The following is a 27,572-nucleotide window of genomic DNA, read 5'->3' as shown; positions in this document are numbered from 1 at the left end:
TTACACCATTCCAAATAAACATGAATTTCAATTTCCTTCTACACAATAGAATGCAACAACACAACAATGCCCATGCACACAGCGCTGGTCAACAGTCTTCGCCTTTCACGTACATAGCGATTACTTTACAATTTATACACATTGTGATATTCATCGATATTAAAATTTCTTTCTGTGGCACCCTAGCAGTACCAGCTGAACTCGGTTGAGTCCCTTGTTAGGCTGGAGGAACGTAGAGTAGAGGTCCCCTTTTTGTTTTTGTTTCATTTGTTGATATCGGCTACCTCCCAAAATTGGGGGAAGTGCCTTGGTATACCCCCAAAAATTGGGGGAAGTGCCTTGGTATATGTATGTATGTATGTATATATTATTAATTCCATAAAAGTCATAACTCAAAAAGAATGGCCAATTATAAAGGTGGAAAGAGGATTCCAACTGAAAAAGTGCTATTACGATTGAAATTAAGCAAGGAACTTCAAAAATGGTTTGAGTCCTTATTATTACTAATACTGTACACAAAATAAGTTTAGTGCAAAAACTATTATCCAATTCAATTTTTATTTCATGTAATAAACGTAATCGTTACCGAGATTAATAACACGGGCAAATGATGTAAAAAAAAAAAAAAATACAATCATTCCTACAGTGTTCACGTTAAGTATGGGATACCAACCACTGTGTGTGTATATCTGCATGTGTGTGCATGTCTGGATGTGTGAGCCTTCAAGATTTAAAATTTAACCAGCATCAACTATTAAAAACTGAAAATTCGTCTATAATCCAATTTATAATATAAAAATCCAATTTATAATATAAAAATCCTTTCCAAGTTAAAAATGTCACCAAAAACTTACAAGGTATAGTAACCCTTGCTGCTATAGCAGCAAGGGTTACTATACCAACACATAAAACTCTTCTTCTATTTCACCCATACAAACATCTTTAGATTTTTTCAATAAACCAACTAAGGTTGATCAGCATTTAATAAAATTTGTATTCACTAGTAATCCTAAAACCATTACTGAGTTTAGCATCCATACATGTGTTCTTCCTTCACAAGAAGCAAAGATGAAATATCAATATATAGTAATGCTAATTTCCTTCAAATTTAAGCACTATACACTATAAATCCCTTGTACATGTTCATTATAAGCACAAGTGGGTCTCAACTACAAACTTTGGTTTATGTGACATTACATAAACTAAACACAAAACAAAAATTGGCCAAAAGCAAGAAATACGTATCTAACAAAAAGAATAGTGAGAAGCCTGCAGCCGAATAGTTTGCAATAGGAACGGAATAAATGATTTGATATTGTCTAGGATTGGGTAACAACTGGCTAATAGCAGCACAACACTAAATACACAGAGGATAACAACTGTACAAATACTGGAAAATCTGTTATGTGAACAGATCAATTAATTTGGCTAATAAGTCCCTTGAGCAGTCAGCAATAGAAACTGACGATAAACGACTATCACATATTTTTCCACAATGTCAATGTCCACACGCAAGGTAAATTCCAGTTTGCCTTACCTTCACGCCCCACTATATTACTTCCTTTCACTTTTTCATAATGAAGACTCAATGGGTGTAGACACTGGGGGTGGGGGTGGCGGCGCTGTTGGTTTCATCACGTGTGGATGTCTTCCTAGGGTGTTTGGTGGCTGGGGTGCTCGTGGCTTTGGAGAGTTTCCTCCAGAACTACGAGGGGAATTTCCAGCACTAGGTCTTGGAGAGTTTGTGCCCCTAGGTCTGGGAGAGTTTCCGCCGCTGTTTGGAGGTCTTGGCGGTACAACAGGCTTAGCTCTCCCCAAAGTGCCCATATTCACGATAGGAGCACCTACTGCTACTCTGGCAGGCACTGCAGGCTTCTCAGGGGTAGCTGGTACCGGTGGATAATATTGGCCAGAAGGACCATCACCATACCGCATAGGTGATGGTTCATATTTAGCATCTGGGGACAAGTACTGGTGGGGGACTCCACGATGAGCAATGGCATCCAGGGGCAAGACTGGCACTGGTACCTGAGAAAAAGGTTTATTTGCTGCTGGGTCAGAGGAACAAACCTCATACTTCGGAGGTGGTTTTGTGTAAGCAGAAGCTGGTATGAAATTTGGAGTCCAATTTGGCTTTGTATGAACTGGAGGACTGGGAGCACTCTGTTGTTTGTGAACTGATGTGTTTGGCCTTGCTGCAATCTCCATGTGGTTTTGTCTAGGAACAGGGCCTTGAGCTGCCATCTTGGCTTCCATTCTCTTTGACATCTCCTCTAAATCTATATATTCATCAGTTTTCAAAGAAGGATGCCTGTCATCATCTTCACAAATGTTATGAAGAGAACCTCTGCTTCGTGCTGTAAATAGTTTACCTTTTGGCGCCGCCTGGACTGGCTCTTCTTCAACCATATGAAGAGAAGCAAGACTTATGGACCTCTTACTATGGTAACTAGTGTCTAGCTGTTCATCACTCAAGTTATGCAAGGACGCAAGACTGCCAGTTCTTCCATACTTGCTCTTTTTAGCAGCACTGGTATTAATGACATCGGGAGACTTGGAAATGCCTAGTTTATTTAGAGATGCAATACTACCACTTTTCTTTGACTTTCCAAAGACAAACTCCTTCACCTTGCTATAGATATCATCTTGATCATCATCAGTGGCTTTATCTTTGGAAGTCTTCAAAAATGGTTTTTGCAAAAATGCAATTGGGTCAACATACATTGCTCTTGGCTGATCAGTTCGAATGGGTTCTGGGGACGGTGGCGCCTCGGGAACAGGTTCACATTCCAAGCCATCATCATAGCCTTCAAGAACAGGTTCTGGATACTTGACAACAGGAGTAACAGCCGGTTTAGGAGGCGGCGGCGCAGGTCTGGTGGGTCTACGCTGTAGAGCTGGCGGCTTCCGCCTCCCAAATATTGGAATCGTATAGATGCTTTTCTTACGCCACATGATGTCACAGTCGAAAAATTCACAGCAATCTTGAACTGGATCACTCATACAAAAATTCATACATAAACCAGAACGACGATCATCTTCATGTGGGTGATCATGATTAGGTTCATGGTTTCTGTCATAGCCACTCTTGTCAACGGCCAACCGCATTGGGGTCCACGCCTGTCCTTGGCAATCATTCTCTAAAGCTCGGGGAGTTTCATTAGCTGCGTCCGCTTCGTCTTGACCTTTCTTTTTCTTCTTTTTCTTTTTACAATTAGGTAAACAGCAACCACAAGGATTCTTATTAGTCTGCATGTACCATTTGCAAGAGCAAAAAGCAGCAATACCAAATATTAAAACGACACCTACAACTGCAGCTATGACCACATACATCTGGAAGTTGTCAATTCTTCTCATTTCATCAGCAAGAAGACAGTGCTTGAACTTCAGAGGCTGCTGACTATGCCTCTGACCTCTGTAGTCAAATCTGCACAGACATTCGTGATAATCCAACGTAGTGTTGTTGTGTTTCGATCCACATATTTCCAGTGGATCTTTCCGCCTGGAAAATAAAGATTTCGTTAGAAAAGATCTTCCTTTACAAAGGTAAAACATATATTATTTTCTTCATATTATATTATTACACTACTTTATAAATATTGTCTTAAAAATTGTCAGCAATGTTCACGAAATTTTGCTAATGCTTAATACTTGTATTCAAGATTTACTTAATGCTACTGCTTAATACAGTACTTATATCTACGATTTACTTAATACTAATGCTCAATACTTATATCTAAGATTTACTTAATACTTATATCCAAGTACATTAAGTTGCTGTGCCTTTTACCCCTGAAATAATTTTTATCTTTTGATAATGATTTTGTGATAACAGAACGTGGAGATCTCTATACGTACACCATTACTAAGGAAAGGACGACAAATGTATGAATAAACATTGAGTTTTATTATTGTATACTAGAGTGAGATTTGCATTCACAATGAGTAAACGTAATAAGACATGCCAGAAGACAACTACAAAGACCCTAACACAACTTGAAGTTTTGAGAACACCAGTTCTGTGGTAGCAACTTGGCATAACCAAACTAAATGTGGTATCTAAAAGTATTCCGAGGCCCAGAATAGCAACCCATTATACTAATCAGCTACAGTATTACAAAATATGGTATACCTTCATTTCTCGGCGGGCATTGCACCGAGACTTCTCCCACATTAGCAAATTATACCAAGATGCATATTTTACAATTTTAAACTACATTTACGATATTACACCACTCGCATACCACAAATCTAACCGACATTTTCTTGGACTTCACAGGACTACAAAAGGGATTTTGACGAAGGAAAAATCTATTTCTGGCCGAGAGACCCGTGTCGCCCAGTGAAATGCTCCTCAAGCACCATTTCTAAGGTATATAACTGCTATATATTACCAGAGAAAAAATTGCATGGGAATGCCAGGTTGAACCCAGCTCGCTCACCTGTATAAGGTGTCGATATAATACTGGGGCGCGATAAATCACAACCAGAGGCCTCGCACCATTTAAATATCTCCTGTCAAAATCCCCGAACAGCGAGGTGCCGTTCAACCCCGTGCTACTACTAGCCAACCCACGCCATGCATTAGAGATAAATGAATTTAAATGAAGACAAAAGAGTGGAAACATTCAAGAAAATAATTCATACCTAAATACACTACTGTAATATACTAGAATCATGGACATAAAGAAACAGGACAGGCAGATACAGCATAACATACTAGAAATGCTTGGGCTCCCAATGAAAAAGATAATGAAAAAACGAAAGTAAAAGAAAGTGACAAAACAGCACCTAGTGGCAAGATTAAAAAATATTGGAACAAGGTTATAGCTGAAAACTTTAAAACTACAGTAATAATTTATATATGACATGTCTGTTTTGACGTTGTTACTTATTCTAGAATGATTTATTGTTAATTTGTTCTCTTCATTTATTTATTTCCTTATTTCCTTTCCTCACTGGGCTATTTTTCCCTGTTGGAGCCCCTGGGCTTATAGCATCTTGCTTTTCCAACTAGGGTTGTAGCTTGGATAGTAATAATAATAATAATAGGAAACTAGCCTGTGTCCAAGACTCAAGAAAGTGGAAAAAACTTATCACGCATAATTTTAAACACAAGTTTAAATTGTTTGTATCACATAATCTATTTTTATAGACTTGTAAATTATAAAAAAGCTAAATTCTATTATTACAAAGACCCTACAAAACAAAACTCAAGAAACATCCCCAGATTAATTATAGGTAAAGTTTATTTTGAAATATAATTCCATTGCCATTTCAAGACATCGTTTTAATTTCCCTGTTGAACTGCTTACAGTGGCCTACAAATAAAAATACGGAAATTATTATTACTACTAGCTAAGCTACAATCTTAGTAGGAAAAGCAGGATGCTATATGCCCAAGGGCTCCAATCGGGAAAAATAGCCCAGTGAGGAAAATAAATAGGGAAATAAAAAACTATAAGAGAAGTAATGAATAATTAAAATATTTTGAAACCAGTATCAACATTAAAACCAATCTTTAACGTACAAATTATAAAAAGATTTATATCAGCCTGCTCAAAATATATTCTACAGTTCAGTAAGTGGGTAATTAACAAAATATTGTTTGTGCCGACTTCATACTGCTCAGTAGATGGTACAGTCGGCTACATCAACTCCGGTATACTTCACGGGAAGCTAGGAAGACATTTGACAGCTATAGATTGTAGCAGGTAACCCTGTGTTTAGCTAAGAGAAACAATTGGCATTGAACAAAGTCGCTGATCTTATACACATGATCAAGAGCATTTTTATCAATTTTACGATGTGCTGTTAAGCATATATTTTTCTAAGCAGGACATTGTAAAATTAATAAAAAATTCTTTTGATCATGTGTTTATAAACTCAGCGACTTTGTTTTAAAAGCAGAAATCCAACATTTTTTTTTTTCTAAACACAGTGTTACCTGCAACAATATGCAGCTGTCAGACATTTCTTTAGCATCGCATGAAGCGTACCAGAATTAATGAAGCCAACTGTACCTACAAAAGACACTATAGTCCATTTCTTTTATCGAGGCAGATTTGCACCGACTCGCAGCGGTGCCCTTTTAGCTCGGAAAAAGTTTCCTGATCGCTGATTGGTTAGAATTATCTCGTCCAACCAATCAGCAATCAGGAAACTTTTCCGAGCTAAAAGGGCACCGCTGCGAGTCTGTGCAAATCTGCCTCGATAAAAGAAATTGACTCTACATTACAACTGTCCAGCCTAGTGAGAAGCTAGAAAATCTCTCCCTTAACTAACCATCCCCAAGCTTACCAAGATACCCAAACTACGTATAAGAACTAATGCAATGAACTTCTACTGAATCTAATTCATCTACAATTTTTATTTCTTTGTGCATGATACTATGAAATTTGCTTCTGCAAATACAGTACCTTCAAATCTATGTGCGAACATCAATCTATGTCCTAAATACATATATTCAACGAACAGTTTTATTTGAACTGACCTACTCACCTTTTCTGTTAGTGCCTTTGGCCATTATCTTAAGTCCTACGTTAAAAGCAGTTATATAAATTTCTGTTCAACCTTGAAGTTCATCCGTTATTCATTGAATGTTCTTTCATTTAATGAAAACTTAAATGTTACTTCAACCCCACCAAAAACATTGATGTTTTGAGGTAGGTCTACTCCAACACGGACTCCTCTAGATTCACCGACTTCTTTCCCAAATACCAGTTTAGATGCCAAGATTTTTTAATCTTTGCATACATAATTCCCATAGTACTTTGCCTTTTAATGTTTTGGACTCATGGATTTTGAGGTTGATTTTCTTGAATAAATTATGCGCAATATAGAAAAATCACAGTAACTCAACAGTATCAATTATATTTTCAAAGTCGTTAACAACATCTGCTTTAAATGGCGTTACTAAGACCCATTAAAACTATATAATTTTGGAATTACTTTAAATTCCTTCTATATACTGTAATTTCTTGACCGATTTGAAATAGAATTTTATGCACTAAAAGTTGTTTATTCAAAAATTTTCATCATATTTTCATACGTTTTCATCAATGTATAGAAGCCACTTTCATAAGTGACTATTTTTTTATATGAAAGATATCAATATTTGAATTGTCAGCTATAAAAACTCCCTCTCTTTCAAGTTTGAATGACAAAAATCGAATAACATTAAAAAAAGTAATAGCAATTATTCTCTGAAAATTTCATGTTTTCTGAGAAATCGGGCTTCAAAGATTTTTCTGTAGAGGTTGGTTGAAGATACTGTACTTTAGTATGTATAAGTATGGGCTTTAGCAGGTAATAAGAACATAACCATCATCTGTCAGGGTTAATTACTTAGTTGTGAGCTCCTTCCCTTAAATCCAGAAATATACAGTATACCAGTATACTACAAGTACCAAATTCCCACCCGAGTAAGACGTTTCTAGCATAATACATTCTCGTCTACATACTGTATTTACTGGACAAATTTTACGCTTTAGGCATACTGTACTTAGTTACTGTAAGACGCTATGCACCTTTCAGCATAACCACGACATAAAAAAGGGAGATCGACATGGAAAAACTCATGGCGAGATAGCCATGTCGTCTTGATGGAAGTTCCTCTAGGCAGCTTCTACTTGGGATATCTCCTGTGAGTGATATACCAGAGAATTTAACCTGTAGGCGAATCACAGGGTTCTAACCCCTGGAGCGAATATCCCGAGAGATATTGTGCATATAACAGGAACGTGTATAAAACCACGACTATCCTTCCCCGAATAGAGTTAACCTTGTTTCGAAGGATATGGGATAGGATTGGATACATGGGAGAGCAGCTACAACTCCGATCCCAGAGTGCGAACAGAGAAAGAAATACAATATGATGAATGAAACTTAAGAGACATGTATTATATGCTTATCCTTGATACCATCAAGAAAATAAGAAGACTGATATTCTCTTCCTTAGGAAGTCATAGAAAATGGTGGTGTTACTGTATATGGGATACTAAAATAAACATCCTTCTACCAAATTCTTGAAGAAAAAGTAAATAAAAAGGTACTTTGATTAGAAGATACTGAAAGGACATTTGAGCAGTGAAACTAACTGTTTTACAAGTCATTGAAAATATTTGAAACATTAAATATAGATGTTCTCCTAGCTAAAAATACTACTGTATAACCTGAATTTCAAAAATTCTAAGAGGAGCTTTAAGGAATCTTTTCCAGTAACCAGACCCACTTAATAAAAAAAAAATATCTGCATCACACGATTTACTCTCCACAGCACAGAATTTAGTTTATTCAAAATGACAAACTCACGGCTACTTCTCTAGAAAACCTGGACATGCCTTTATCTAGCACAAAGTACACAATAGAGCATGCACAAGATAAAATATTTCTCAAAATTAATATTAAGACACTGCATTTTTGTATACAGTACATCCTTTCACACTGCAATGTCAGTTAAATTTTCAAAAGCAGAGTACTGGGGCAATGATCTTTAAAAATCTATTGCAGTAATCTGTACAAATACAATAAAGTACCTCAAGTAATGGTTGATTCCTCATTATGCTTACTACATTACTAACAGTAAACAAAAAAAAGATTATGGTTCCAGTAATTCACAATACCAAGGGCAGAGTAATAATGAGATACAGGTCCCCTAATCTTCCAGAAAATATTATGTTACAAATGCTGTACTATTTTCTGATGAAACCATTCAATAATAATTTGGATACTTTTCTTAAAACCATCAGAGTAAAGTTAGCAAGGCATAACATGTAATTCAAAATGTTTATTAAAAAGATTTGGGTGAATTCAGAAGAATCGGAACAATAACGCACGACGTAAATTACACAGAAAATATCTATAATAAACTTTGTTTTGCACATTCAATCCATGGCTATTAACCCTTTTACCCCCAGGCTATTTGGAAATTTCCAACCCTTAACCCCCAGGGGGTTATTTTTTTCCCGGCACATTTTGCTGTATATTTTTTTAAAATTGCTCTAACAACCTTAATTTTTGTCATAGAGAGGTCAGGTTGGTCTCATTCTCTTGGAAAATGCCCGAGTTTTCTCTAAAAAAAATATCAAAAATATGTAAAAAAAATTTTATAGCATTTTTTTGCAAGGACGTACCGGTACGTCCATGGGGGTAAACGGGTTAAGACCATCCTTCACATGGAAGTAATGGACTCTAGAAAAGAAATGGTTTGTATTTTGTACTAATCCAGCACCTCAGTGTTTTGCAACATTAAATCAACACCAATAAACTCAAAGAGGCATCATCAATGAAAAAGACAGACTACAAAGCAACAAATAGGAGGCCACAATTAAGGGTGCTATTTTGGTATGCGATCTCATTTATGGAGTGATCTCGGATATCATTCTTTTGCTTTGGTATGCGATCTCGATACTTTCAATAGGTAAAAAAAAAACAAGAATAGAAAATCTTATGGTCCTTGCTTTGCTGTGAGCTCGCTTCACTCATGAAAAATAAAAACATCAAGCTCTGTATGTACTGGCATGCAGTAATGTTGAGCTGCGCACGCTTACGTCAATGATTATTATTTCTTAGATAATTATTCCCAGTATATATTTTTTAGGAAATGTAATGGTTCTTGCTTAGCGGTAAATTGAAGTGAGATCATTACTATCAGGAGAGATCGCATGCCAAATCAGAAGCACAATTTTGAGATCACATACCAAAACAGCAAACAATTAAGTACCAAAACAGGAAGCAAGCAATTTTAGGAGTACAGAAAACAGAAGTATGTGTAAAGTTTCAGTAAGAAAGATAGAAGTGCTCTAATGTTGTAAGTCTTGTATATAGCCACACCACAAGGAGTTAACACTTGGCATTCACATTTTTGCTAATCCACTTACTTTGTAGATACAGGCACTCGTACTCGCCTGCCGAAGGAAAAAAAAATGTTTTGCAGACATTAGTAAATCCTAATTCCAACCTTAATACAGTAACACCTCAATGAACCTGATATTTTGACTTCATATTATGGCCTACAGTCCATTTCTTTTAGCGATGCATATTTGCACCGACTCGCAGCGGTGCCCTTTAAGCTCGGAAAAGTTTCCGGATCGCTGATTGGTTGGACGAGATACTTCCAACCAATCAGCGATCACGAAACTTTTCCGAGCTAAAAGGGCATCGCTGCGAGTCGGTGCAAATATGCATCGCTAAAAGAAATGGCCTAATCAAGCATATGATTGGTAAAGATTGCCACTAGAAAATTTGGAACAGATAAATCGCTTTAATACAATAGATAATAAATTGCGTAATATAACACCAAATTGAACTATATTTTATAACCAAATCCACACTAACAAATCTATTTTCACATGAAATTCCTACTGTGTCGCACGATCGAACACATTCTAAATATTACAACTGTTATGACAACGTGAATTCCTCGACTGATCTTTAAATCATCATTTATGGATAAGAGATTATATTGACCCTACTCTACATACTTGTAGTTAAAATGGTTTTGATACTAATACTTGTGACTACCATAGATATGCCTTCAAATGCTGAATCACAAATAGTTTTTTACTTTAGAGCAAGAGGGCTGTCAAAGGAAAAATTTTAAACTTAAGGATGAAACCAGAGATTTTATGGTCGCATACTGAAAAAACACACAATAGTATGCTTACAAAGGGAGATTTTAGCAAGCACAACCTTCTTGTATAGTTCTTGTTTGTATTCCTTTCCTAGTAATGATTCTCTAAGCATGAACATTTAAATTTGTCTATCAGAAGAAAATCCAGAAATAAAAAAACAAAGTCATAAGAGAGGTAAACCATTTCTGATTTTAAATTGCTAAAAAATGGCTTTAGGGACCTGTAAAAGTATTTACTGTACCATTGAGGGTGGTGTAATTGTTAATGTTTAAAAGAAAATTTCAATTATAAAATCGTCAAATACACTACAAAAACTACCTTAGGCTTTGTATTTTGGTGAGTTGGCATCGCCTAAGCCAGGGATGGGGAACTTGCGGCCTTTAAACCGCATTTGGCCTTTTGGACCATCAAGTGCAGTCTTCTACGGCCTTTGATATATGTACAGTATGTGTAGTATATTTCTGCTTTGACATTGAATATTGTTTGAAATCATTCTATGTCCACACATACAAATATGTACACACAGAAATAGTTATGTTCAGTGATGTACCTCCCAGGGAATTGAAGCAATTTCTCCTTGAATTCAATTAAACCTAACAGTTATTCCTTATCAGCTGCAACAGCCGTTGTAGCTGACAAGGAAAAACTTCTAGTTGCAGTGAGTGAGTGATTTAACGTATGATGGACGAGGAGTTCCTGTTTTGTCCATCTCTTCACTGTGATCTATGTTAGTTTTAGGAGTCAACAGAGTTCATATTTTTGGCATAAAAATATTTCATTTGTGCTTTCACTGATGAGTTTTAATTGTATGAAACCAGCTTCTCTTAGGTAAACTTTATGGAAGACATCAGGAACAGACATTTTAACAACTTCAAAAAGCAATGTCACAAAGGAGGACTAAATTTTACTTTCTTATTATGATAAGTTATGCACTGATGGTGTTTCAGCTTTGATGGCTAAAAGCTAGTGATTTATTGAACATCTTAAGAAAGCAAATAACTGATTTTTTTTTAAAATGAAAACAGCTAAGTGTGTTTAAACAGATACAATGTTTTACTGGGATGTTATATTTTTGAGATGTGATTGTATAAAAAGGACCTACTTTCCAATATAAAATATGTGAAAAGGTTATACTGTTGATATTTATAAGCTATCTTTTCCAAAAGATTAATATTATTTTACTTATCAATTAAATGCAAAGAACCTACTTGCTTAACTAAATTAATTTGAAAATTATATGCTTTCGATATTATTCATTTACTTACAATAATTTAAAAACTATCCAAACTAGAATGAAATATTTTAAAATTTAGTTTTCAATATCATTCATTTACCGATTACTTGTATAAAAGGTACTTAATTCGAATATTTGAAAATGTAATGCTTTCAATTTTTATAAACCTGTCACTCTTTTTTTCAGATTATTAATAAATTACTTGGAGGATAAAATAACCAACAAAATTCTATGCGGCCTTAAGGAGCATTGAGAAATTGCAAGATGTCTTCATCCGAAAAAAGGGGTTCCGTATCCCTGGCCTAAACCAAAACATTTTACCTATTCTGGCACTTAACTTCCTGCCAATTATACCACATTATTAAGGTGTTCTTGTATTAAAAATAAAAATAAATTATGCTTATACAGTACCTGCTATTTTACTTAGCTTAACCCTTTTACCCCCAGGCTATTTGGAAATTTCCAACCCTTAACCCCCAGGGGGTTATTTTTTTCCCAGCACATTTTGCAGAATATTTTTTTTTAAATTGCTCTAACAGGCTTAATTTTTGTCATAGAGAGGTCAGGTTGGTCTCATTCTCTTGGAAAATGTCTGAATTTTCTCAAAAAAAATTACCAAAAATATGAAAAAAATAATTTTTATAGTATTTTTTTGCAAGGACGTACCGGTACGTCTATGGGGGTAAAGGGATGGCTTCTGTGAAACATACCAATACGTCCTTTGGGGGTAAAAGGGTTAATATCCATAATAAAGCATGAAGTTAAGGCATTCATCATAAACAGTTGGAAAGGAATTGACACTTCAAACCATCATTTACTGGCTTAATTGGCAAAATAAATGCTTCTTAACTGACCAACTATTACATGCAGTAATGTATCCAAAAATGCAGGTATAATATCAAAATACCTTTCATTAAGTAACAAGACACAACAGCAAGGTTAACAAGCTGAAAACTTATTTTCCTTACGCAGCATCTTAAAGTTTAGGCAGTTCCAAAATGGTTATCAGAAAATATAATGCTTAACATTAGTAACATGCAAAACATTTTGGTTGCATTCCAATTCATTCAAACATTTTTTCACCGCAATTAACAATCTCTGTTGTTTTGTGAAAGATTCAAAATGTTACTCTCTTGCTTTTTCATCAAAATAAAGAGTTAGGATCTATGCTATTCACGACATACCAGCCACATCACCATAACTTTTTACACGTATTAAATTATTCATTTTGCGGAGTTAGATACCAACACGAAACGAGTTTTCTCCACGGGCTCCTGTCCTGCAGGACCTAAGTTCGAGCCAAACTTACTGCATATCACCCGGGATAAAACTCAATTTATGCCAATATCAAAATAAGCTATACTGTTTGCATTCACCTTGAAGCATAAATAAATATAGGGGCACTCAGTAGAGTGCAGACTTCCACCATAGCAGCTTATTTCTCGACCTTGACCTTTGACCTTAGCATGTATTAATTGGCATGGATTTTCATACACTCAAATATGAACCAAGTTTGAAGTCTCTGTGACAAAAATGTCCAGACTTATGGCTCATTATGTGAATTGGACTTTTTGCTTGACTGTGATCTTGACCTTCCAAATTTTATAATTTCCAGCTTTTAACACAAGTTAATCTCTACTAGTTCCATCACCCTACGATTACAATTGCAACCAGGGAGGTGTTCACAACCACACACACACAGCACAGGGGCAAAAACATAACCTCCTTCCAACTTCGTTGGCGGAGGTAATGAAAGAGTTACTATGACCATGAAGTTACACCTTAGATGTTAACCACCACAACCTACGTTATTTTACCCCATTTCCCACTACCGTACCTATATTAGTTACAAGTCATTTGTCTAGAGTCTATGATGTACAGTTTCCAGCCTACAGTGCGTAATGATACAATACTGTATGCAGTAATATCAGTAATGTAAGGAAGGGTAATTCTGTACAGTATCTTTAAACCCTTATCCCCAATCTACATTACTTTATGTCATTTTCCAAAAGTGAACATACTTCCTGTATGGTGATTGATGTTATTTACCATACAATAAAATCAACATATAAATCTAAGCAAGGAATAATTATACATTTAGAAGTGAGAATATCTGGACAGTGCATTGGGCTAACAATAATGTACTGCAAAACTTGCAGTATAATGTATGAAGGAACAACATTAATGAAGAGAACTTATGTATGCAGTATACTGTAGTAAATATTGCACTAATGGAGTGGCATTATACAGCTAATTGGAGTAACATTATGCAGTTAATTACTGCAAATACCATAATAATTGCAGCAACAGAAAAAAGTTTACTGTATATAGAGTACAAAATTAATTAACGTACAGTTTCAGACTGGGCGTACAGTAGTGTACATCCAAACTTTCAGGGGCAACAACTCCAAGTAATTAGCTACAATTTTATACAGCATTTAACAGTGAGAAAAAAAATTTACTAGGGATAATATATATACTGTGGTCGCTGACAAAGCTTCCTCAGAACATTATTTCCTTAGAAAAGTAAGGTCAAGAAAATTGCATTTTAAGCATGTAGCCTCGCAAACTTAAATCTGCAATAACGACACTCCATTTGCTGCCTAGATGTCCATTTCACTGTTTTGAGTGAAAATAATTCTATTAGACACTGAAACACTATGGACCCTCCGCATTTTGTAATTACTAACTCTCAAAATGCCTTGGAAGCACAGATATTAAATGCAGCAAAGTTTCTTACAGATGAAAGGGCAAGAAATTCTCAGATAAAAGACTTGATTATTATTATTACTGTGGAAAAAAAAGTGTGTCTTTCGAACAAGCTTTATAACCAAGAAATGCTTTGGACACCAACTCAAAATATTCAGTAAAAATTATTGCCTCAGCTAGATGTAACATTGTAGCACCACCTAATTACAAAAAGACAAATATTTGTAACATCTATTATTCCTGTTGAATGGTACCATATGTTTTCTTTTATTCATAAAAGGGTAAGCACTGTTTTGCGACACAAAAAAGTACTTGGCATACCCCTCACGAAATCTTAAAATCTTCATCTACATACAGTATTTCCTTTTGACCCTCTTCAACCATTTTATCTTGTTTATCAAGTGGCCGTCTAACAAAAATGCAAATATACTTAGTGATTGCCTCATTCCATCCTTTTATCAAGACCCCGGTATTTTCATAATCTTATTCCATGCATAATCAAGAGTTAAAGAGCTTCATAAATGTTTATATTTCATGGCTGCACAAACTGCAATAGTCAACTTCTAACTAGATCTGAAACCTCCTTGCTAGCAGAGTAAACTTTGATAACAAAACACACACACACGAGATAGGGGGGGTAGCACGGAAAATCTTGGTCGAGATTGAGAGAGGTCCAAGGACCCTCCGAAGAGGTAATTCGAGGTAAAGTATTCGTGTCGGAACAAATATATATATATATATATATCTATGTTATTTTATTAGAACGAGCGACATCTCAACACTGGGGTTAGAGTTAGATCAGGTTTCATTAGCTCTTTATAAACTGTTTAATCATTACTCTTTCCAACCCGAAATAAAAAATATAAGAATCAAAACTATCAAGCAACACCAGCAATAAACTAAAACAAAACAGCTAACACAAAAAACCAATAAAACTAAAAAAGTTAGAAACATACATACATACATATACCAAAGGCACTTCCCCCAATTTTGGGGGGTAGCCGACATCAACAAGAAACAAAACAAAAAAGGGGACCTCTACTCTCTACGTTCCTCCAGCCTAACCAGGGACTCAGCCGAGTTCAGCTGGTACTGCTAGGGTGCCACAGCCCAACCTCCCACATTTCCACCACAGATGAAGCTTCATACTGCTGAGTCCCCTACTGCTGCTACCTCCGCGGTCATCTAAGGCACTGGAGGAAGCAGCAGGAAGAAACAGCAACGAGAAAATAATCACAAACAAAACCTATAAAAATTATTCCTAAAAGAGACAAGAAACCCATTGCTTATGATCGTGTCTTCTTGCAAGGTAACTGAACAACCTTCTAAAAGATAAAAGAAATGCAAATGGGGAATGTAAACGAGCCTTGAAATCGTACAATGTGCAAAATATACAGCTTTTTACCCAACACAAGGACACCTGTTTAATGTACAAGCTCACAGTACTGCCTACATAAGGTTTAAATTAAAGGCTCCTCATGAATGGCAGAGGCAAGGGACAGTGACAGTGCCCTATCGAGTAGGACAATGCCCTAGAGACTGACCATATATATATATATATATATATATATATATATATATATATATATATATATATATATATATATATATATATATATATACTGTTTATATATATATATATATATATATATATATATATATATATATATATATATATACTGTGTATATATATATATATATATATATATATATATATATATATATAATCAGCACCCAAGCCAGGCAATGGCTACTGATGACTAAGCAGATAGACCTATAGGCTCCCCAAAACCCACATCCTTAGCTCACAAGGATGGTCAGGTTGCAGCGACCAAAGAAACTTACAAGTTTGAGCGGGACTCAAACCCCAGTTTGGTGTTCACCCGTCAGGGACGTTACCACATCGGCCACCACAAACCCTAAGCTGTTAATAACCTACAGTACTGTATATAAGAATGCAAATACTGTACATCATTATCTAGGTAAGGAATTCTATTTGCAAACGGCTAAGTCAACTTATTATGCAAAGCAGCTTTATCACAGTATGCATCTCTAAGCTAGGAATACTAAGTATCAAGCACAAGAACCCGATAGGATACCGAAGGGACAGGTGACTCATATACTGTATTGTACCATGTATGTATTACAGTAATAAAATAACAACCCTATTATTATTATTACTTGCTAAGCTACAACCCCAGTTTGAAAGGCAGGATGCTATAAGCACTGGGGCTCCAACAGGGAAAATAGCCCAGTGAAGAAAGAAAATAAGGAAAGAGTATTTTGAGAACAGTAACATCAAAATAAATGTCACCAATATAAACTATAAAAACTTTAACAAAAGCCTCTATAAGGTTCAGTCTACAGAAAAGAGGAAATCGAGAGAAAAAAAAATTATAACTAATGTAATGGGAAAACAAAACTATAATCAGCTACAAATAAACAAAAAATTACACAAGTAAGATCATAACGAGTAAACAATGTTACACACTATATTGTACTACTCAATTAGCAGCTTGAATCAAATCATCTTTCTTCTGCATTGACAGGATAGAATACTTGAATAATTGCATCAAATATATTAAACAGAGCACTATGGGCAAACAAAATTAGAGTAAAGTATGTTGTATAGGTTATAGTTACTATATTTAAGGACATACATCACAAAAGTGTTTCAGATATATTATCACTGTGTATAAAACATACACATAGTCATCCAGAATTGATTAAGGCGGCCATTAACTTGTTACGATGATTTCCAAAGAATAAATTGCCTACATGACTGAAGACTATGAAGCATGAAGTAGATGATGATGAATGGAGAAGTATCGATTTAAAAGCTCAAGATACAGATGACAGGGGAAGTCTAACCGAGGCCCTTTGCGTTAATAGGCGTAAGAGGAGACGATGATGATATAACAATGAAAATTTTGTAGAGCATATAAAATACAATATACAGTACAGTATATGAAATTAATAAGCAGTAAATTAGCTGATAAACAGCTTTGGATAAATGCCATTAAACTTGAGCAAAACATCAAAGCAATTTGAAGTATCAGAATACTTAAACTTTGGTAAACTGAACAAAGCTTTAGAGACCATACTAAAGGGCAAAGTCAAAAGCTATTTGAAACCATAATAATGGGCATTGTCAAACACTATCAGAAGACATATGAATGTGCATTGTCAAAACATTTTAGAAACCATACGAATGGGCATTGTCAAAACATTTTAGAAACTATAAGAACAGGTGTTGTCAAAACATTTTAGAAACTATAAGAACAGGTGTTGTCAAAACATTTTAGAAACTATAAGAACAGGTGTTGTCAAAACCTATTGAAAACCTTAAGAATGGGCATTGGCAAAACTTATTAGACACCATAAGAAAGGGAGTTGTCAAAACCTATAAGAAACCTTAAGAATGCACATTACCAAAACCTATATGAAGCCATACAAGCAGGCATTGTCAAAACTTATAAGAAACCATTAGAACAGGTGTTATCAAAACCTATTAAAAACAATACGAACAGGTATTGTCAAATCTTATAAGAAACCATTAGAACAGGTGTTATCAAAACCTATTAAAAACAATACGAACAGGCATTGTCAAAACTTATAAGAAACCATTAGAACAGGTGTTATCAAAACCTATTAAAAACAATACGAACAGGCATTGTCAAAACTTATAAGAAACCATTAGAACAGGTGTTATCAAAACCTATTAAAAACAATACGAACAGGCATTGTCAAAACTTATAAGAAACCATTAGAACAGGTGTTATCAAAACCTATTAAAAACAATACAAACAGGCATTGTCAAATCTTATAAGAAACCATTAGAACAAGTGTTATCAAAACCTATTAAAAACAATACGAACAGGCATTGTCAAAACTTATAAGAAACCATTAGAACAGGTGTTATCAAAACCTATTAAAAACAATACGAACAGGCATTGTCAAAACTTATAAGAAACCATTAGAACAGGTGTTGTCAAAACCTATTAAAAACAATACGAACAGGCATTGTCAAAACATATAACAAAACATTAGAACAGGTGTTGTCAAAACCTATTAAAAACAATACGAACAGGCATTGTCAAAACATATAACAAAACATTAGAACAGGTGTTATCAAAACCTATTAAAAACAATATGAACAGGCATTGTCAAAACTTATAAGATTATAAGACCCCAAAAGAACAGGTGTTGTCCTATAGGAAACTATAAGAATGGGCAGTAAAAAACTATTAGACCATACTAATACCCATTCAAAATTTATGATAAACTATGAAGAAACAGAACTAATCATTGACGAATAGAACCTAAACCATCCTTGGACGACAAAGGCAGGAGAAGCATTGTCGAGCACGTAGTGTATTAAAGAATTTCATTACACTCCAGCAATGTATACAAAATAATACAATAGAGGGGGGAAAATATTATGAATAAAACATGGACTTATGCGACGTGGTGTATTAACAGGTTTGAGCTAGACTCAGCCTTCATTATTTCATGATTTACTAAACTTTACCAGATATTTCATAAAAAAGAAACTATATTATTAATAAGATGGAGAGAATGATGGTATAAACTGTAAAAACAAAAAAGCTATGCAGTATTACAGTAAATATATACAATGATCTTCTCTCATAAGAACACTTTCAATCCCATAATGATTGAAATAGTTGAGGAAGTAATGATACACAAAATTGCATGAAAATACTATATATAGGCACAAATTGCAAGTAAAATAAGGCAGCTCCTGACTATAAAAGCATAGCAGTTATTTATAAGAATAAACATTAACTCGATTCCAGTCTACAAAAAGCTTTCTTATCCAATAAAGTTATACTTTTGTGATGAACAACTTTTTTTCAAAATTTTTATTTCTTATGCAATTAATGGGTTTATTATTATTATTATTACTTGCTAAGCTACAACCCTAGTTTGAAAAACAGGATGCTATAAGGCCAGGGGCCCCAATAGGGAAAATAGCCCAGTGAGAAAAGGAAAGAAAGGAAAATGAAATATTCTAAGAACACCAACAACATTAAATTAACATTTCCTATATAAACTATCAAAACTTTAACAAAACAAGAGGAAGAGAAATAAGATAGAAGAGTTTACCCTCAAGCAAGCGAACTCTAACCCAAGATAGTGGAAGACCATGGTACAGAGGCTATGGCACTACCCAAGACTAGAGAACAATGGTTTGACTTTGGAGTGTCCTTCTCCTAGATGAGCTGCTTACCATAGCTAAAGAGTCTCTTCTACCCTTACCAAGAGGAAAGTAACCACTGAACAATTAAAGTACAGTAGTTAACCCCTTGGGAGAAGAAGAATTAATGGGTTTACTAATAAAGCAGTTTACTAATAAATAGTAGGCAGCTGAATATAAAACCTATACTTTCCAAACATAACCATATCCACTAAATTGTTAATCACTCCAAAAGATAAGTGGATAATGAAAGCAATCCGTAAGTGTCAAAATAAAAATTATCATCAACAAAAACATTAGGGGCCAAATATCGCCCCTAATTTAGCGTGGGTGTGTATTAGTATGAGAGATCTCGGGAACCTTGGAGACTACAGAAAATAAAGTTAACAACAGAGGTACGTACTGTTTAAGTGTGTACTGTACAAATATCCCACACAAACAGTATAGATGATATGTAGGCTACAGAGGCCCATTGTAATTTGATACTCTTTAATAAATGAAACCTATATTAAATGTAGTATGTATGTATATAAATATATACAATATATACATATACTGTACATATATATATATACTGTATAGTATATATATATACATTATATATATATATATATATATATATATATATATATATATATATATATATATATATATATATATATAGTATATATATACAGTAAATATATATTATATATATATATATATACAGTAAATATATATTATATATATATATATATATATAGTATATATATATATACAGTAAATATATATATATATATATATATATATATATATATATATATATATATATATATATATATATATATACTGTATATATATATATATATATATATATATATATATATATATATATATATATATATATATATATATATATATATACATGTAAAATAACATATCTAGCTATTTCGAAATCCAAAACCTACAAGGAAATACGGCTTAACAGCAGTTAATAGTAAATAGAAAATGAATAAACTAAATGGAGTTATATAACAACGTAATCTCAAGTATGCATTACACCTAGTGTGCGAAAAATCGACAAGAAATAGCTAGTAAGGTCAAAGACATTGTAGGATAATTAGTTTCAAATGTTCCATGGCCTTAAACTAAACTAGAAAGTCATTTATTTGTCTTCATGTTTCAGATGTCGATGTTTAAAACAAGAGCAGAGTAAAAAAATAAATACATGTAAGTAGCTGAGTACTGTACTATGCATACATTACACAGTACTTGATGTATATTATAATACTATATAAGCTGAGTGTGGACAAAAATGGAGAATGTTAATTTTTTTTGATAAGAGGTAACTTACCAGTAAGTGAAAATGAGAGAAGTATAAGTGTATGAGAAAAAACTCTTTTGTATATACACAGATGTGTGACATACATCAACCTATAAAATGATAAAATTGCTGAGTATAGAACTACATTATGAAGGGTAATGAGAAATTAAGGTGTAGAATGATATTTATTAATACAGTACAGTACTGTAATTAGAATTCCTCATGATGGAAGCAAAGTGTATTAGAATATGTAGAAAGGAGAGTGATTGGTTTAGTTTGATTGTAGGTCTGCAATAAGTCTTCAGAGCTGTTATCATTATCATTATTATAACTTGCTAAGCTACAACCCTAGTTGGAAATGCAGGATGCTATAAACCCAAAGGCTTCAATAGCAAAAAACAGACCAGAGAGGAAAGTAAATAAGGAAATAGACAAAATACTAGAGAAGTAATTAACAATGAAAACATTCCAAGAACAGTAACAACACCAAAACATATATTTCATATATAAACTATGAAAACTTGAGAAAAAAAAATAAGAGGAAGAGACATAAACTATGAAAACTTGAGAAAAAAAAATAAGAGGAAGAGACATAAGATAGAATAGTGCCCAAATATACCCTCAAGCAAGAGAACTCTACCCAAGACAGTGAAAGACGATGATAAAGAGGCTATGGACTAACCAAGACTAGAGAACAATGGTTTGATTTCGGAGTGTCCTCCTAGAAGAGCTTCTTACCATTGCTAAAGAGTTTCTTCTACCCTTACCAAGAGGAAAGCATCTTTTAATAAATAGCATGACAAGGAAAGTCAGAGAAAGGACACTGGATATGAAAAGGAGTTGGGGCTGAAGTGTGGAACTGCTGATGTTTGCAGGTTATACCGCGTCAATCAGAGACAATTAAGACAACTGCATAAAGGCCGGTTTGGTTTACACGAGGATAATTTACTGGCATCAGCAAACTAACCCTGTGCAAGGTCAAAGGGCCCTTGAGCAAATGCTTACTATCCTGGAAAGTCTATTTGCCACTAGTTACTGGTGCCAGTAAACTTTCTCAGTGTAAACCTGCCTTAAACAACTACATAGTGTAGTAAGGTCCTGAGGAAACAATATATGTCAATTTGTGAATGAGAAATAACGATGGGGATTAATTCATTCAAGTAATGTAATTGTATATGATATACTGGATGATAAATTAGAATGTCAGGAAAAGCGAGTCAAAAATTTGACAAAGTAAGAAGGTAGCAAGATGCAAATAAAGGCTTGGTTAGACTCGATGCATTAAGAGATTGTTGAGCTAACTTTCAGTGGGTGGCAAATGCATTTGTTAGATGCATATGTTTAAACAAATGTTTGCTTAGTAAAGCATAGTTTTGTAAAATAAAAACAGGCAAAGGAATGTGCTATACATGCAAATTGGGTAAAAAGGTTTGTACATATAAAAAATGCAACAAAAGTACTATTTGGAGGTTTGGTCATGTTATAAATAATGAAAAATAACTGGCTCGTGTAAAATGTATAATTCAGAAGTGTTCCAAGGTAGTCACGAGGAAGACTAGAAGTCTAGAAAAACGTAATGTTGAGTTATTATACAGGAAATAGAACTGTGATTGCAACTAGGGGGATCAACATTACAGTGTAGGAAGGTTTAACAAGCTGTTAATGAGCCCTTCAAGTAGTTGTACCAGGGGAATAATGGAGAACTTTTTACCTCAGGGGTTCATACATGAATCAGCAATATATATATATATATATATATATATATATATATATATATATATATATATATATATATATATATATATATATATATATATCTTTAACTGTAATCATAAAGTTGAACATGTTGCTTCAAAACGGTCCATAAAAGAAACAAAGGAAATATAGTGATTTATTTTTATTCCCTTTGAATCTTTTATGGGACTTTTTGAAAAAAAAAATTATGCATTATATATATATATATATATATATATATATATATATATATATATATATATATATATATATATATATATATATATATTTTTTTTTTTCAAAAAGGCCCATAAAAGAAACACAGGAAATATGGGCCTTTTTGAAAAAACATGTTAAACTGTTCGATTACAGTTATAAGACATATATATATATATATATAATATATATATATATATATATATATATAATATATATATATATATATATATATATATACATAATGTATGTACATATGAGAGAGAGAGAGAGAGAGAGAGAGAGAGAGAGAGAGAGAGAGGAGAGAGAGAGAGAGAGAGAGAGAGAGAGAGTCAGGCTTCTGGTTTTATAGGAATTTTGGTCCTACGGTCCGGTGTTGAGGACAAAGTTGTGCCATCCAGGGCTTTAAAAAGTTCACATGATTGTTTATAGGCCGGTCAACTGGTATTTAATGTAAAAGTGGCCTGGTTTTACTCATATTTATTAAAGTGAAAGTATGGAATGCTAGCATTTTGTGTGTGAGAGAGAGAGAGAGAGAGAGAGAGAGAGAGAGAGAGAGAGAGAGAGAGAAGAGAGAGAGAGAGAGAGTATCCATCAATATTCACATAAAAAGGGATCACTTGGATTGAAAGTTAAAACAAAAAAATCATAAATTTTTCCGGTTTTAAAAACCTACCAGCGGAGACTATACCATAAATTCCTATAGATAAATTGCCTTTGTATCGGTAAGTTTCCTTATGTTTCAACTGAAAAATTACAGGATATCAGACTCAGCATAAAAATATGCCTTACTGTTGCTTAACCTACGGGATACGTCAGAAAGAAATACCAAGAAACGTTGGAACTTGGAATGCCAACGGAGACGTCGGGCCTTAAATGTCTCCAGTCAGCATTCTTTAAAAAATACCCAAATTCATTAGATGGGCATTGGCTGTATACACGTATTTCTACCTAACAACTTTAAAGTATTTTGTATATAAAATGTATAACTATACACGAAGGTATGTGTATATTTGCTAGTTTATGGTATGCGGGTACCCCACGCTATGACAGCAACCTGACTCTTCACTACACTCGCAGTCTCGCCAGGGTTGCCAATTTGGCCTTTTTTCAGGCCAAAAAAACCCTTTAATTTGGCCTTTTTAAAAAAATTGGTTGGCCTCTAGTAATATGAAAAAATGCGGGCCTTAAAGACTATATATTTGGCCTTTTTCTACTAATGGGTAGGCCTTTTAAAGCTTCTGTTGATTAGAAGTTGGCCTTTTTTCATTGGGAAAACCTGGCAACCCTGAGTCTCGCACACTCACACTCTCTCTCTCTCTCTCTACCACCATCACCACAACAACGCCCTTTGTGCGAGCACACCGTCCTTCTCAAAAAACACATTTTTATAGCATTAAAACAACACAGAAATCACTACACTGATCTGAACACGTTTAGCGCATCGTAATGAACTTCCTTGGCCTTACCAGCGGCTCATCTTGGCTACAGTAATTCAAGTTTAGGATATCCAATGTGAAAACTTCAAGCGTACATCCACACTTGCTGAGATCCTCACGCACTCTGATGAGCTGACTCGAGTCGAGTAACTCGAGTCAGTGTTGCCAGCTATAGGAATTTATCCCTAGATTTGGGGATTTTGGTTGTCTGATGGGGATATTCAGTACAAATTTCCATGAGACAGAGGGATGATTAAACCTTTATATTGTTGGAATTAGTTTGCTTGCACTTACATGCAGTAAAGTGAGCTATTTCTATGCTGATTTAGTATGGCCTACAGGGTCAGAAGAAAATATATTTGTGGACATGGGGAATTTTGGGTGGTTTTGGGTATTTTTTATCACGAGTTTTGGGGAATTTTAGACGCCCAACTGGCAACACTGACTCGAGTTGTAGTTGGGGTAGTTACCACATGCGGCATGATTCCTCTTATTTTTCGATTTATTTCATTTTCCCTGCTGGAAACACTTCCATGTACTTGAAATATATACAATAATTAAGATATGAAATTTTATTTGACATCTCAGAATATAATTAATCCCTGGAAAAGTGTCCAGTTTCATGGAATTAATCAACAGCTGGAAGCAAATGGCAGCCATCATTGTTGTTCTACCATTGAGTATACTCTTTTATATAAATGACCATACCCAAAATAAACAATGGTTGTTCGCGTGAACGAAGTGGAAAGAAAACATTAGGAAAAAACTACAATATCCAGGAAGTGAATTGACAGCAGTCAAGTGAAATAATATAAAAATGAAATGGCATTGTGGAAACAGCATCTGTTTGGGGCAACGAACACCGCTCAGCTCAACTCCAGTCCAACCAGTGTTGCCAGATTGGTTAGTATAAAAATCCCCAAAACAACCTAAATATCCCCAAAACAGCCTAAATAATCCCAATTTCCACATATATATTCTCTTCTGTCTTGATCACGTAGGCTTTATTAATATAGAAATTACTCAATATACTTCATATAAGTACAAACAAACAAATTCCAATAATATAAAGGCTCGCTCATCTTTGTTTCTTCATAGAACTTTGTACAGATTATCCCCATCAGTCACCCAAAATCCCCAAATCTAGGAATAAATTCCCGTACCTGGCAACACTGAGTCCAACACACTGCTAACACTACATAATTTTCTCCAGCGAACGACACTCGTTGAAATCACTTAGGATTAATGGCATTTAAATTTCTCCGTTCAATACGTTTCATTGTTCGTTTCGATTTGGCAAAAATAATTTCTGTTGCACATATATAATAGAGTAGTTCAATGCCATTTTAACCTCAAATTAACATTTACGAGAGTAAAACATTAAAAATAGAGATTTAAACAGGGGTGGCATATGATTTTTTAGGTACCAGCCTTCCAGTGATACCCAACTCTTTCGTTCCGATTTGGCAAAATTAATTCTATTGCACATATAGAATAGAGTAGTTCAATGCCATTTTAACCTCAAATTAACATTTACGAGAGTAAAACATTAAAAATAGAGATTTAAACAGGGGTGGCATATGATTTTTTCGGTACCAGCCTTCCAGTGATACCCAACTCTTAACCCTACCGTTTTCAACAAACTTATGCAGAGTTGCAAAAATGCAGAGTCAACTGCGTCATCTTGCAACGCGCAGTTTCGAACCCCCTTTTTCGTCAAAAATCGATATTTCCCGGATTATTTCCCCAATCGATAACTTGGTCTCTTCAACCCTATCCCTTGCACTATTATAACCGATGTTTCAACTGAACAGATTTAAACTTAAAACATCGCTGCTTGCATTGCGCATATATGCTATTTCTTTGCACATGAGCACTGAACTGGATTTTATTTATCCGATAATTACCCTTTGGCTTTGCAACAAAGATCTCTTGACCTGTTGGTTGATTTTAATGAAATTTGGAGACAGACCATTGCAATCTTCAAGGGCATATTGATATACACAAGACCAAAACTCGTTGAAGTTTCTTAAATGGACTCCATTGCCATCTAAAGAGAGAGGAGGTTGGAAATTTTGGATTGCTGGTAAAACATAAGCAGTTTATTATCAGTTAAAGTTTGTTTCTTACGTTGATTATGGTATATTATGGTTTTATTTCTCTTTGCTGTGGGTGGTTTGTTGAAAGCTTTTCACTGGTTTCGGGGCATTTGGAAATGAGTCAAGTCATGTAGAAGTTTACTTTCACGCATGCATATATATATATATATATATATATATATATATATATATATATATATATATATATATATATATATATATATATATATATATATATATATATATATATATATATATATAGTATGTGTGTGGGCATGGTCAGGACATATAATGAAACTAAGAATAACAGACAATAGATGGATATTAAGAATAACAGAATAGGTCATAGAGATTGTAAAAAAAAAAAACGGGAGAAGAAAGAGAAGACGATGATTTGCCGAGCTAAGAAAATTTGCGGGTGCATATATAGACTGGCATAAAAAGACCATAAACAAACAGGAGTAAAAGGAAACGTCTGAGGACTTGGTCCTGCAGTGGACTAGTAAGGGTGAGAGAGAGAGAGAGAGAGAGAGAGAGAGAGAGAGAGAGAGAGAGAGAGAGAGAGAGAGAGAGAGAGTGCTTGTTTCTGAGACAAGGATTGTATAGAAAGTTAACTCACAACCACACGGCTTCTTGGGTAAACACAAGCACATACAAACAAATGCACATGCCCATCTATCTATCTATCTATCTATCTATCTATCTATCTACCTATGTGTGTGTATGCCTGTTTGTTCGTATCTGTAATACAAGCCCAAGATATAAAGCCGATCCGTTTCGTTCATATATTCAGAATAATTCTGCGAAGTCGTAAAACGTATCTATACAGTATGCAGTATAGAACCGTCAGTTGAATATTGTGTGTGAGCATTACAGAAATACGTAAAAATGACTTAGTGACTTAATAAAATTAGGAATATACGATGGATAAGCATAAGATAAACAATAATATGGGTTACCATTATCATTTTGGTTATGGAAAAATA

The 27,572-nt window shown here is 34.4% G+C and overlaps 1 protein-coding gene across 2 annotated transcripts; it reads right to left on the bottom strand.

Moving 5' to 3' along the window:
• Positions 1 to 903: 903 nt before the first annotated feature.
• Positions 904 to 24,662, bottom strand: LOC137654439 (uncharacterized). Of its 2 annotated transcripts, XM_068388060.1 has the most exons (3): positions 24,518 to 24,632; positions 9,882 to 9,908; positions 904 to 3,502 (listed from the first exon to the last, which is right to left on the bottom strand). In XM_068388060.1, the coding sequence occupies exons 1-3, from the start codon at positions 24,526 to 24,528 to the stop codon at positions 1,573 to 1,575; spliced, it is 1,968 nt and encodes a 655-aa protein (XP_068244161.1). In that variant the 5' UTR covers positions 24,529 to 24,632; the 3' UTR covers positions 904 to 1,572. The 2 variants fall into 2 exon arrangements, with proteins under 2 accessions (XP_068244161.1, XP_068244162.1); XM_068388061.1 differs by lacking the exon at positions 9,882 to 9,908 and having other exon boundaries at positions 24,518 to 24,662.
• Positions 24,663 to 27,572: the final 2,910 nt, after the last annotated feature.

The sequence above is a fragment of the Palaemon carinicauda genome, chromosome 15 (genome assembly GCF_036898095.1).
Source record: "Palaemon carinicauda isolate YSFRI2023 chromosome 15, ASM3689809v2, whole genome shotgun sequence".
Lineage (NCBI taxonomy): Eukaryota > Metazoa > Arthropoda > Malacostraca > Decapoda > Palaemonidae > Palaemon > Palaemon carinicauda.
This window is presented reverse-complemented; position numbering and strand designations above follow the sequence as displayed.

Bases quoted from the DNA above. Each gene is read 5' to 3' on its own strand.
- LOC137654439 (XM_068388060.1), bottom strand. The intron at 3,503-9,881 runs GTAAGTGGATTA...TTTATTTTCCAG, and splicing joins CGAGTGCCTGTATCTACAAA to GCGGAAAGATCCACTGGAAA.